The sequence below is a fragment of the Propithecus coquereli genome, unplaced genomic scaffold, assembly GCF_000956105.1.
Source record: "Propithecus coquereli isolate 6110/MARCELLA unplaced genomic scaffold, Pcoq_1.0 Scaffold314, whole genome shotgun sequence".
Taxonomy (NCBI): Eukaryota; Metazoa; Chordata; class Mammalia; order Primates; family Indriidae; genus Propithecus; species Propithecus coquereli.
Window position 1 is genome coordinate 2,921,641 of NW_012148775.1, and position 14,328 is coordinate 2,935,968.

General features: G+C 48.8%; 1 protein-coding gene across 2 annotated transcripts in view; it reads right to left on the minus strand.

The window, feature by feature from the left end:
* OASL (2'-5'-oligoadenylate synthetase-like) overlaps nucleotides 1-6,693 on the minus strand; it is a 13,366-nt gene extending 6,673 nt beyond the window's left edge. For both annotated transcript variants that reach the window (XM_012650165.1, XM_012650164.1), the window contains exons 1-3: nucleotides 6,495-6,693; nucleotides 3,059-3,341; nucleotides 1,591-1,766 (exon numbers count right to left, since the gene is read on the minus strand). In XM_012650165.1, the coding sequence (XP_012505619.1) occupies nucleotides 1,591-1,766; nucleotides 3,059-3,341; nucleotides 6,495-6,683 (648 nt within the window). In that variant the 5' untranslated portion in view covers nucleotides 6,684-6,693. The remainder of the gene's footprint in view (nucleotides 1-1,590; nucleotides 1,767-3,058; nucleotides 3,342-6,494) is intronic.
* Between the last annotated feature and the right edge of the window lie 7,635 nt (nucleotides 6,694-14,328).

The window sequence follows — 14,328 nt, forward strand, 5'->3', positions numbered from 1 at the left end:
AAAAAAAAAAAAAAAAAGAAAGGGCTTCTTAGCTAAAGGAAAAAAAATGGTAATGAATGAAATTCTGTGGTGAAGATTGGGACTGCCTCTCTAGCAGACATTCTTTCCTTCTTTGTTGTATAGGAGACATGATGTTTGGGTGGGTTGATCCCATCCTCAGCTCCAGGGTGGGCTCTAACTGGTACAGGCCCATCAGTATAAACCTTTCCCCCTTGTACGTATCAGTTCAGGATAAGGCGTGTGATCTAAGTTGGCTCAGTTAGAGTAAAGCCTAGTTGTATTGTTCAGTGGTTGAAAGAAGAAAAGTCCTCTCATGTGTGGATGTGAGGGCAGGAACATCGGTGGGCATTTTGCTACCATGAGGGAAAGGAGCCTGAGTACCAACCTGACATATAGGGCAGAGAGAAGCTGAGGGAATTATAAAGATACGGAGTTAGAACCCTCACCAAACAGTGCTTGAAGCTCCCTCCCCACTGTTAGGGATTTTCATACATGAACTGATAGTTCTTTTTATTGTTTAAGCTAGTTTGAGTTGGTTTTTCTGCTTTTCTGGTACTTGTAAAAGAAAGTAATCTTTGAAGTAATCTTAACTGATACCAGTCACTTCCTGTCTTAAGAATCTTTCTAATATTCACCTAGAAAGTGAAAATTTCTGTCAAATATCCAGCTGTTCAGTTTGTGGAAGCAAAGTTGATATCTTGTCCTGTGGCCATTAAAAATAAATATTATATCACAACCACAGTCAGAGAACTACAACCCTTCACCTTTAAACAAACAAACAAAAACAGGGTTATCTTGTCTGATTCTAGTGCCCCAAATAAACGAAACCTCGAGCCTTTCCTACAAGTCATTGACTCACTAACAAAAACGACTTTATCCCTGACCTTTTTAGATAGGATAAGCACGTGAGGAAGCTGCTGTTTGTCCGCTATGAACAGAGATTGTCCATAAATCTAGTCATGTGGGTAATTGTTTTTTCTTTAAATCCCTGTTATATATACTTGTAATTGGATTAATGTTTCCTTCTGCAGTGTGATTCCCTTGTAACTTCTCTGCAAGGTTTATTTAATAAATGATTTTTGTCTCTGAGTTTTGTTTTGAAGTTGGAGGTTCCACTGAGATTATCCCCGGGGGGAAAAACTTACTTCCCCGACGGAATAAAGTGTTGCCTGAGAAACGCACCTCGTGGGCTGTTTACACTGCGCCGGGCCCTCTTTTCCACTCCTGGCGTGGAATTAAATGAATCTTTCCTCTTGTTAGTCCTTAACTTGCCATGATTAACTACAGAGTACCCAGTGAAGTGGACATCAGCCAGTGCTCCACCGTAATTGGAGCATCGTTTACTGAAATATTCCAGGTTACCGATTTTTCTCCTTCCTTCTCTATTTCTTTCTCCTCTCCATCTTCTCTTTTCCCATTGTCTTTGGTGATTGTTTCACTTTACAGTTCCAAAGACCAGCATTCTCTGTCTCTCTTCCTCCCCTATTTCCCCACGAAGCGGTTTCCTGCGATGATGAACTCGGCCTTTGCTTTTCATGTCCGCCCTCCTCCGTTCCTCCCTCCTGCCCCCCATCTCAGCAGCTCGCTCACCTCCTGGTACCAGTGTTTGATCAGGCGTAGGAGACTCTTCAGTTTTGTTGGCCGGTATTTCACGAAGTTTTTCTGCAGCTCGCTGAAGGATGGGAAGAAGTTTCCAGGGTCACCGCAGGCCTCGATCAGACTCACGTAGACCTCAGGGGGTAGCTGAGAGTTGGGGACAGAAGGCCCTGAGGAGAGAGGAAGCAATGAGAGAGACCGCGGATGCAGGAAGCACTCCAGGGAATAAGTGATCTTTTGGGGACAGCCTGCTCATTCACTGGAGGTGTCCCTCCAGGGATGCTGGAGACCCCACATCTTCAGAAACCGAAGGTCTGGCTCGTGCGACTGTCCTTTCTGTGACATTCTTACTCTGGAGAACCAACATTGGGCTTTCCAGGCCTCAGGACTCCGCTCCACTCCAAGGACTGTTGTCCTCCTTGGATGTCCCCAACGGCCACAGTTTTCCTTAATGTCTGTGGTGGATTTCTTTCTGGGTAATTTATTGGAACCCTCCGTGCTCATAGGGGAGAGCCCGTTCCACGGTGGGCAGGACTCAGGCATCTCAGCATTCTCTTTCTTGCTAAGATCGGATCCCACCTCAGACACCTTTCCCGTGGAGCAACTCCACGCAGCCACGGCAGTTCATAGGAGCTGGCACCTGAGATGAGACCTGTGTCATCTGGGCTTGCAGCAGATACGATTCACTTCAAACACCTAGGACTCTGCCCGAGGACAAACAACCCAGGCCAGTGAGCTAATGCCCTGGGAAGCGACCCTCAGTCAACGACCGACGGGAAGTGGGTGACTGAGCTCTCCAGCATCCCACTTGGGGTAAGGTTGGTGTGTGCTCTGTATTGTCACTTGGGGTTCTCCAAGGGCGTGAAGCCCAGTTGCTCAGAGTGGTGACTCTCTCCCTGATGCACTTTGTATTGAATTCTTCCCTTCCCCGTCTCCATTCCCCGCTTCCCTACCTGTGTTTCCCGGGATTACCTCCCAGGTGAACTGCTTGTCCTCGCATCCTTGTCTCGGGGTCTTCTAGGAAAACCCAAATAGTGACAAACACTCTTCTCGCGCCCCCAGCGAGTGCCACATAACAAAAGCACTTGTGGTGACTGTCGTAGCTCCTTCACCTCATTGGGTCTTGTCTCCTTCCGAATGCCCTTCGCGCTGAATCACTTCCTGAGCACCCTGTCTGTGGTTCCCCAGGGGACCTGCTCTTTTCCTCCGAGTACTTCCTGCCTCTTGCAATCGTGTGTTTATCTGTGTGATTCCTTGATAAATTTCAGTTTCCCAAGTTGAGTGACACGATGGCCTGAGTTGAGTTAGTCCCATGCGCTGCCCCGGCCCAGCCCTCAGCACAGGACGTGGTAGAATGAATGAACGCAGGTGTGTGCAGGTGCCCACGGGCGAGAGGTGACAGAGTGCCACGTCTCCTAGGGAGGGCAGGTATGTGAGTTGGGTGCGCGTCCCTTCCCCTTACCCAGGGCTCTGTAGGCAGGCAAGATGGTGACAGTGATGGGCTCCCTGGTCCTCTGGGTACGGATGGTGAAGACGAGAGCATCGGGGACTCCCTGGGCCACCCTTGGATCCTTGAGCCCGAGGGCCAGCAGGTCCTGGGAACACCACACTTTTTTCCATAGCAGCCTCAGAACGTCTCTGTGGTACTTGGCCTCCTCCTGGAAGCTGCGGAAACAGCCCAGAAACACCACCAGCTCCACTTCCCGGGTGCTTCTGAGAACCGTGCCATTCCCGAAGGAGCCCACCTGCAGGACACAGAGCCACGTCACCCCGAGGCCCGCTGCCACGAGCCCGCTTCACACGCATCATCCCATGTGATGCTCACCAACCCCTGCAAGATGGGTGGATCGCATAGCACCCCCAGTTTGCAGGTGAGAAAACCAAGACGTTGAGAGGATGAGTCACTCGCCTGTGGTCCCACAGTTTCCAGCCCGACTCTAGACCCCAGGCTTCCTGTCCACCACATCGCATGGCTTCCGGGCGGTCTTCTCGCGCACGGCGGAATGCCAGCGCCGAAGGAATCGTCACACCCACTCCATAGGGTTGTTTAAGGACTCCCAGGAGTCTGAATAATTTCATGACATTAGAAAGCGGGGATCAGGTTTGCCCGGTGGACAAGAGCCACGGGCTGTGGAATGGAGCAGCCTGACTTTGATCTTGACCCTTTGCCCTGTTCCTTAGCTGAGTAATTTTCTTAGCTGAGCCCTAGGCCCTTCGTCTGTAGAGTGAAAGTAACGATGGGACCTGAGTCAGTGGGTTCCTGGGAGGGTCAGACAAAGTAACGCATGCCAAGAGTCTGGCGAGGTGCCCGGCACACGGAAACTCAGCAATGTATTTCTCCTCCTCTTGGTGTAGTTGACTTAGGCAGTCCCTTCTGCTGCCTGGGTGCCAGTGTCCCCGTCTGTAACAGAAGGAGCCCGAGCCTGGGTGCATCTGATCTGAAGGGGACCTTTTGATGTTCTGAGATCCTAGACTTGCTCTCCACGCCCTGTTGCCTCCGGCACACAGCGAGCCCCACCACTCACTCCGTGTCGGGAGGTGGACTTACCGGGCAGGCATCGGACCTTAGGTGGGCTGCCTTTCCTGGTGGGTGGAGTCACTGCACATAAATTATAATCCAGCCGTCACAGGTTGAGCACTCCCAGTGTCTGGCACCCCTGGAAGCCCTTTATGCATAGTGTCCTTTTCAATCCTCACACCCACCGATTGAGGTGGGTGCTGGGATAATTATCCCCCATATACAGATGAGAAAACTGAGGCAGTCGGGGGTGAATCAGCTCACCAGGGTCTCAGAGTTGAGGAAGAGTCAGAATGTAAATAGTGAGCGGTTCTTATGCCTCTTTCTTCCCTGTAACCCCAGACTGTGAGCCAGGCTCTGCTCCCCCACATTCTCCCTTCCTTTCCTATTCTCTTCCCCACCAGCGTTCAGACCCAGCATGTCTAGCCCACAGGAGGGGTGGGAGTGGCGCCCTGTGTGTGGGCGAAGGGCACATCCCCCTGGAGGCTGTGTCTACACTGCCTTTTCTGCCTTTCCCAGGGGTAAGATCCAGGCAGAGAGGAAAGAACAATCCAGAACAGGCTTCCCGACTTGCTTTAGTTTGAACCTATTTATGCCCAATTCATTCGAAGACAAGCATTCACTCATGCCAGCTAGCTCCGCTTGCTAGATTTTCAGCGGGTAGGGAGGAGGGAGGGGTTAGAATCTAAATACCCTATATTAGTCCTCGTTAGTCATTGCACGTGGGTGTTGCTACATTTAGTGGTTTCAGGGGGAGAGGTGACTGTAGTTGGCAGGGAGAATTTGAGGCTTGGGCAAATACCATTTCCTGCTGTAAAAACTCATTCTGTTTCTAGCATCCTACTCTTTTTAGACACCCCAATGATGGCTACTTTATTTTTCGGGTTGGTCGAGGGAGGGTGGTCTGGGAGGGTCTGCCTGAGTCAGACTGGTGCCCCAGGCCCAGAAGAAAGCTTGGGCAAGGATTGCAATGATGCTTCTGGTCTCTGAGCATTTCCCGTGCACCAGTCACGTAGCCTGCGGGGCCCCGTTTGCTTGGCAAGGGAGAAATGATGGTGACAGTGATGGGTCCCCGATCACAGATGAGAAGACGGAGGGTTTGAGAGGGAAGATGGTAAAGTCAAGGCCACATAGCTGGTGAGGGGAGAAGTCAAGAGACTGTCTGATGTCAAAGTTTGTGGTTTCTCATGTCTAAATCACACGGTCTCGGGCTCCATATGCTGGGGTTAGGTGCGAAGAAGAGATGGGGGCCTGGGGCTTTTAGAGCTTTCTTCCGTCACTTGGTTGCCCCTAGAGACAAATAAAACACTGGACTGGGAGTCAGGAGTCCTAATTCTAGTCTTGCCTCTGCTACCAACTTCCTGTGTGACCTTGGAACGTCTCTCACCCTCTCTGTGCCCCAGTTTTCTTAATATTTAAGAGAGGGATTGGCTGAGACTGTCTGATTCTCCAGGGTCTTTCTAGCTCTGACCCTTGTGAGTTTCCATCCTGTCTAGCGCAGGAGGTGGCAGGAAGAAGCTGAAGGAAGGGCTTAGAGAAAAATCTCAGAGGGAGAGCTTGGATCCCTGGCTGTGGAGTCAAGTTCAAATCTCAGCTCCAGCACTAGCTGTGTGACCTTGGGCCAGTCACCTCACCTCTGTGAGCCTCTATTAAAAAAATCTTTTTATCATCAAACATTTGAAACATACAGAAAAATAGAAGGAAAATACAAAGAACACTATTACACACATATACCCAACCAGTAAGATTCAACAAGTTTAAATTGCTTACCACATTTACTTCATCTAAACCACTTGAAAGTAAATTACAGACACCAAGGAACTTTGTCCCTAAATACTTTAGAGTTCGTGTTCATAAAAGAAGAACATTCTCTCCCGTAACCACAAAATTACTGTGATACCTAACACAGTCAACAATGGTTCCCTTATATATTATCCAAAATCCAGGTCATATTAAAATTTCCCCAGTAGCCCCCAAACTGTATTTCACAGGCGGTTTATTCTGCCAGGATCCCGTCAATGTCCCTGTATTACATTTGTCCGATATAAATCTTAACCCTCTGAGTCTCCGTTTTTGCTCATCTGTAGACTGGGAAAAGAATAGTACCTGCCTTACGGGGTGCAAGAATTAGAGATAATACATGGTAAGGGATTAGGCCAGTGCACCCCAAAATGTGAGCTGTTATTATTCGATTTGTTCTGCTCAAGGCAGCAGTGCGGAGGGGTGCAGCGAGCTAGGTGGGCTGGCGTGTGGTGTCCTGAGATGTCAGCATCACACGCTAGGGATAATGAGCCCGGGGTCCCCAGCATCCTCAGGGACAGGGACTCAACGCTGGGTTTCGCCCCGCCCTGGCCAGGGTGGTGGAGGGGCCCAGGCTCACCTTGACTACCTTGAGCACGCGCACCTCCTGGTCCAGTCCGTGCTCCCCCTGGAAGTGCTCCTGCCTCAGGAGCTGCTCCACGGTCCTCACCACCTCCTGCACCTCTTCCTTCCACTCCCGGCACGGCTGCAGCCACTGAGTCACGAAGGAGTCCAGCCTGCAGGCCGGCGTGTGGAACAGCTCCTGCATCACTGCCGTCTCTGTCTGGAGAGCACCACTGCCGCAGATACATAGCCGGGCACCCACCCCGCTCCCGGCACACACCCCCTTTTTAAGGGGGCTCCTCTTCCGCTGACCTCCAGCACCCTGGGGGTTAAAGGACCAGAGCGGAGAGGAAGCCAGGTGGGACCGAGCTGACCTAGCGTTCCCCTTCTTGGAGACCGCTTGCTGGGTCAGGGGCGCAGACAGACACTGGGCCGAGGCTGGACCGTCCGGAGCCACCTTAACACGCCTGGCATCTCGCCAACCTCTCTGCTATTGGTTTCGATTCTCAACTTTTAGAGTTTCCCTTTGATGACGTTTGGAAACTGAAATGGGCCAGTGTTTGACCCTAGGGAGGCAACTGGCCCAGCAGGTTGGAGCTGGATGGTGTGAGTCATCCAACTCATCGAAGGAAACTGAGGCTTGGGAAGAGAAGGGACTTGCTCCCGGTGAAGGAGAGGAGGAGAACTCTGGGATGGGACAGAGCAGACCTTGAATTCCAGCCTGCCCTCTGCCAGACCCTGACCTCTCTGAGCCCCGAATTCACTACTCACAAAGTGGGTTCAACGAGTACGATTCACGCGCTAAACATTTACCGAGTGCCTGCTGGGTGCTTGGACATCGTGCTAAGGAGACAAAGTAAGACAAGGTTCCTGTCCCAAGGGGTTCCCAGAGCGGTGGGGGAGAAAAATAAATAAGGAGACTGTAAGAGTCGGGTGCGATGTGTGCACAGTAGAAAAAAAGGCACAGAAAACCGGAAGCCGGGTGGAAGAATTTCACGTGGTGCCAGCAGACACCTGCTTAAGATGAGAGGAGGGAGCGGGCACAGCACAGGTGAAGGCTAGTGCGTGCCGGGGCCCAGGTGTGCTGTATACCTGGAAGGCGAGGAGGGGAGAGGGGAGAGATGTACCTGGACAGGTGGGCAGGAGTTGAATCCTTCCTTCATTCCACAAATACTTACTGAGCACCTACTCTGTGCCAGACACGTGCTGGGGATACATCAGTGAACAGACAGAAATCCCTGCTTGCAGAGTGCTTACCTTCTGGTAGCGGAGACAGACAATAAACAGGATAAATAAGGGCAATTATAGTAAATGAGGTGGTGGTAAGTGCTAAGCAGGAAAATAATGCAAGAAAAGGGGTTAAGATGTCCCGTGTCTGTGTGTGTGTGTGCGCGCGCGCATGCATGGCATCTGTTCAGGTGTTCAGTCTTACATTACGTGGCTAGGGAAGACCTTCCTGAAAAGCAGACTTTTGAGCAAAGACATAGAGGTGAAGAGTGAGCCACGTGTCTAACGGGGGAAGAAGATCATTCATGGCAGAAGGAACAGCAAGTGCAAAGGTCCTGTGGTAGCTGTGTGCCTGGCAGGTTTGAGGAACATCAGTGTGTCTGGAATGGAATGATAGAAGGTGGGGAGAGGAAGGAGATGAGGTTTGAATGGTAAAGGGAGGGACGGGAAAGGGATGGGATCTTGATGATGGCTGTTAAGACTTTGACTTTACTGTGAATGAAATGGGGAGCACTGGAGAGGAACGGCATGGTCTGACTTTCATTTTAACAGGACCATTTTTTCATGTTCGTTGGCCGTTAGTCTGTCTTCTTGGAAAAGTTTCTGTCCATGTCTTCTGCCCACTTTTTGATAGGGTTGTTTGATTTTTTTCTTGCTGATTTTCCTGAGTTCCGTATAAATTCTAGTTACCAGCTCTTCATTGGATGTGTAAAATGTGAGTATTTTCTCCCATCCTATAGGTTGTCTGTTTGCTCTTGTGATGGTTTCCTTGGCTATGCAGAAGCTTTTTAATTTGATCTTGGCCATTTATTATGGCCAAGAAACATATGAAAAAATGCTCAATATCTCTAATCATCAGGGAAATGCAAATCAACGCCACAATGAGATATCATTTATCTCCAGTGAGAATGCCGTGTATCAAAAAGTCCCAAAACAATAAATGTTGGCGTGGATGCCGAGAGATAGGAACACTCATGCACTGTTGGTGGGATTGCAAACTAGTGCAACCTCTGTGGAAAGCAATATGGAGATACCTTAAAGAGATACAAGTAGAAGTACCATTCAATCCAGCAATCCCATTACTGGGCATCTACCCAAAAGAACAAAAGACATTTTATAAAAAAGACATCTGCACTCGAATGTCTATAGCAGCACAATTCACAATTGCAAAGATGTGGAAACAACCCAAGTTCCCATCAATACATGAGTGGATTAATAAAATGTGGTATATGTATACCATGGAGTACTATTCAGCTTTAAGAAATTATCCTGGATAGAGCTGGAGCCCATTCTACTAAGTGAAGTATCACAAGAATGGAAAAACAAGCACCACATATACTCACCATCAAATTGGTGTTAACTGATCAACACTTATGTGCACATATAGTAATAGCATTCATTGGGTGTCGGGCAGGTGGGAGCAGGGAGGAGCGGATGGGTATATTCACACTTGATGGGTGCGGTGCGCACTGTCTGGGGATGGACATGCTTGAAGCTCTGACTCGGGTGGGGCAAAGGCAATATATGTAACCTAAACATTTACACCCCTGTAATATGCTGAAATAAAACAAATAGATAAATAAAAAAAATTAACAGGATCGATCACACTGGCTGCTGGGGAGGGGGGATTAGATTAAAAGCAGAGGGTGGGAGTGGAGGTGAAGGGGAAGCAGGAGCAGGGTTAGGAAGCTACTGCAGCAAGTGCAGGCAAGAGATGAGGCAGCTTGGATCAGCATGATAGCCGTGAAGGCAGGGGAGAAGTAGTACGATTTAATAGTTTTTATTATGGAAAATTTCAAACAAAGTGGAATAATGTATGTAATGAACCTCCAGGTACCATCACCCAGCTTCAACAATTATCAACCGGTAGACAATTTCATTTTAATTACACCCTCATTCATATCTTCCCTCCTGTATTATTTGGAAGCGAATTCCAGACATCACATCATTTGGCGGGGTGTATTTCGACTATGAGGCTGACAGGTCTTGCTAATGGACACAGCATGTTGTGAGAGGAAGATCAGAGTCAGAGTCTACTCCACGGCTCTTGGCCTCGGCCACAGAAGGATGGAACGGCCCTTCCCTGACTGGGGAAGACTGGGGAAGGGCACAGTGTGGGCGTGAACATCAGCAACCCCGTTTTGGAACTGAAGTTTGAGTTGTCTGTTAGAGACCCAGCTGGAGATGGGGAAGGGGCCCTTGGGTGTCTGAGGCTGGATTTCGGGGAAGAGGTCTGGACTTGAGATGCCAATTTGGGAGTCACCAGCATGGAGACGTTTAAGGCCATGACACCTGATGAGATCACCAAAGGAGTGAGTATAGAGCAAGAAGAGAAAAGGACCAAGAACTGAGCCCTGAAGCACTTAACGTTGTTCAGAGGTCAGGGAGTTGTGAGAGTCCAGGAAAGAAGAACGAGAAGGAGTATCTAGACGGGACAGAGGGAAATCAGGAGTGGTGTTTTGAAAGCCAGGTGAAGATACCGCTTAGAAAGAGGAAGTGATCCGCGGCGTTCGATGCCAGGCGAATCTGCTCTTTGTCCCAAGGACAGTGGCAAATTAGGGGAATGGCACGTGGTGACGTTGGCATCTGGGAAGATTGGCCTTGTCGCTCCTGTGATGAGGATGGATTGCAGAGGGTAAGAGCAGAGGCAGGGACACAGGTCAGGACACTGAGCTGTGGTGCAGGTGACAGGCGGTGGCAGCTGGGACTAGGCTGGAAACAGCGGAGGTGGAAAGGGAGGTTGGATTCTAGGTCTGTTTTGGAGGAAGGGTGGACAGGACTTGGTGACTATAGCAGGAGGTGAGGGACAGGGAGGTGACAGGGATGACTCCCAGCTCTCTGGCTTGGGTCCTTGATAATAACGCCACCATTGGTGGCATTATTAACACAGAGAAGGAGGAGGGCGTGGGTGTGGGTGTGGGGAGATCTAGGAGTATCTTTGATGACGACTTGGAGGTATCCATGGATGCTCAGGAGGGATGAGCCGCTCCAGGTGAGGACAAATTTGGTTTTCCTTAGCACACAGGTGGCCATTGGTACCAACTGGTCATGCCAAAATTTAAGTGATGAGCAGAGGAAGAGAAATTTAGGCAGTACCAGCCAAACAGGTGGGGACAAAGCAAGAGAATTTTAAAGTCATCCGCATTGCCTAGTGCTTCTGAAAAGTTAAGAAATGTAGGTCTGAGAAGATGAGGATCGTGGAGACTGGGAGAGTAGATAACCCTCTCAAGAAATTCATCAACCACGTCACATTCCAATTTAAACTACCAAACTGGCTAACCCCAAGTGGAAAGCATCACATTTTTTTTATTACATGGATTCTGAAAGTCCTCCAGTTTCCAATGTTTGGTAGTACCTGGTCCTCAAGTAATACCATATGATGACAATTCAAAGAGCAGTGGCAGCTTTGCAAAGCTAAGTCAACAGTAGGGTAAGACCACAACCATTTGCCATATGTTTATGGGGACAGACAATTAACTTCGAGGCAATAGAAAAGTTATTCAAACAATGAACATTCAGACCTTCCATATTAGTTTTTTATTTAGCTTCATGAAATCTCTAGGAGTTAAGCAGCTTTTAATTATTTGATCGCTAACATGATGGATAACATTTGAAGATTTTAAAAGGGAACATGGAGTCAGTAATGTGTTGACATTATAGTTTGCCAAAATACCACCCAGTGGAGCATGCTTCTATAGGGAGGGAGAAGAGCCAGGAGATCAGAACGGGGTGAGCTAGGTTTTGGGCAGGAGGAAGGTACATAAAGATGAGTGTTGGCTTGGATTCCCTGTAATGCAGGGCATGAGAGAAGGCCTTTCACGAAGGTGGTTTGTTCTGGCAAATGATCTCAAGGGACAAGTGTGGGGGTTTGGGAAGGAGAGAAAGCCAATTGAAGGAACATTATTACATTGATTATAACTGTGAGCAACTGGGGCTCAAGCCCATGGGGACCCTCAGAGAAGCTACGTAGAATGTGCCTTAAAACTGTCCACCTAAGAGTTGGAAAAGGGGACCCTGGTTCCTGTCTTTCCGTTGGTTAAGGTTTGCCCCAGGGGTGGTAACTCCCTTGAACGTCCATGTTTGCTCATGTATCAATGGCTCAGTGGGCACCCACAGATGTTTACAAGAAAGCAGAGAATGCCTGGGTAGAAAGCAGAGACATTTCCCCTGTCATGTGGAGAGAGATCATCGAAGAAAATGCATAATAACAAGGGGGAAAACAATGCTCTCAAACTCTCCCCGTCCCTGTATGCACACCCCTCTGCAATGTTGACTTTACAATTCCTCCCAGCAAGGGGTCGAGCCTGTTTCCCCATCCCTTGAATCAGAGTTTGGCCATGCAGCTTGTTTTGGACACTAGCAGACATCATACAAGTAGAGGCTTAAAAAGTGCATGCTTTTTGGGACTTGGCTTTCTTCTTGCTGCTTTTAGAACCCAGTAGCCATGTGCACAAGCTCAGATGAGCCTGTTGGATCCTGGGAAACACATGGTTAAGGCATCCCTGTTTTCCCAGCTGATATTGAACAATTTGCCAGACATGTGAGTGGGGCTGGTATAGACCTTCAGCTGCCGGTGAGTCATATCGACCAGAAAACCTGCTCAGCCAATTCACAGACTCCTTGAACAAATAAATGGGTGTTGTCGGGTGGTTCATTAAGCAGTATAAACTGACACACCCACTGGCATCATTTGGACTCCTTGATTCACGTGACAGTTAATTTTAGGTGGCAACTTCACTGGATTAAGGGATGCCCAGATAGCTGGTAAAACATTATTTCTGGGCATGCCTGTAAGGATGTTTCCAGAGGAGATTAGAATTGGAATTAGTAGACTGGGTAATGCAGGTCTGCTCTCACTCATGTGGCTGGGCATTACACAATCCTTTGAGGGCCTAGAAAGAACAAAATGTGAAAGAAGGGTGATTTGCACTCTCTCTTCGGAAGCTGGGACATGCATCTTCTACCCTCAGACATCAGAACTCCATCTTCTTGGGACTTCAGACTCCGGGACTTATACTACTGGCTGCCCTGGTTCTCCAATGTTCAGACTTAGACTGAAACACACCATTGGCTTCCCTGGGTTTCCCGCTTGCAGACAGCATATCACAGGACTTCTCAGCCTCCATAATCCCATGAGCCCATTCCCATAATAAATTCCTTCTTCTGTAGCTATCTATATATCCTGTTGGTTCTGTTTCTCTGGAGAACCGTCACTAATACAATCCAGTTGTGCCTAATGTTAGCTTCCCCTGGACTCTTATGGGCCATGACATTCTGCTTATTTTTGCTTAAACCAATTTGAAGTGTGTCTTTGTCACTTGCAATCCGAAAGGTCCTTATGATCCAAGAGTGAATGGATTTTAAGGACAAATGGGCAGAAAATTGAAGGCATCTGCTGGGGAGTCACGGGCAGGCTTGTCCGTGGGGTGGGTGTAGGCTGAATAGAAAAGGAAGTAAGCCCAGGGTGTAGAGGAAACGAAAGAGCCAGCAGTTCAAGATCCTTCCTCCTTGAGACCCTAGGGTTTCCTTCCCTGAATCTCTTCTTGGAGCTGCATCGAATTCATTGGGTTCCTCCTGGTCTCCTCCAGTGAAATCGGGCTTGTGCTACCTAACATCAACCTGATTTCTATGGGCCCCCAGATGTCCACCAAGCTGCGAACGTCCCCCTGTTTAAAGGTAGGCAAACTAGGGAGTCCCTTCCCTGATCATCATCATAATTCATCTCCTTGTGTTCAGGCAACACAGCCCAGTTGGGCTTGTGGATCTTAGACATTTTTCTCCTTGTGATATCTAGGGCACCATGGAATAAAGCTACATCGGGTCTTAAACCTGCCCAAAGGACGGAAACGTTTGCAAAAATTTTATCAGTGCCTATTATTACATTTTGTCCTTCTTTCCTGCCTATAAAGCAGGAGGGAGATAGCTCTGGGGATTCTGGAACCAAAAGAGAAATGGAGGTTGTTGGGGATGCACATGGAAATTCATGCTTACAATGCAGATGAACTCCATTGGTCAGAACTTAATCACATGGTCACAACCAGCTGCAAGGGAGGCTGGGAAGTGTAGTTTTTAAGCCTTGGCAATGTGCTGAAAATTCCATCGCTATGGAAGAAAGGGAGAAAGGACGTTGGGGGTGGGGCAGAGAATAACAATCGTTCCCACAACACCCATTCTCTGTTTCTGTCATTTTGGCTCCAGCACAGGACTAGGAGTGAGGGAACTGCCAGGACCAGAGAGGATTCAGCTCTTTAGAATTCCCTCTGCCCCCACCCTAGGATACGAAAGGAGAACTTGGAGACCGCAGGGGAAGAGCTAGTAACATGTGGTAGCTGCTACATTTATTGAGCACTTATTGTGTGCCAGACACCGGGTGAAGAATTTCGCATGCGTTAGGTTGTTTCAAGCCTCGTACAAGACTCCACTTAATCCCTACTAGAATCGTCCATTCATTCAGCACATATTTACTGAGCACCTATTATGTGTTAGCTCCTATGCCAGGCACTGGGAAATAGTGGCGAATAAGACAAGAGTCCTCCATCCTTGCTGAGTTAACAACAGCAAAGTGGTCAGAGCACGAGCTTTGGAGCCAGAGTGCTGGGTTCAAATCCAAACTTAGCTACGTG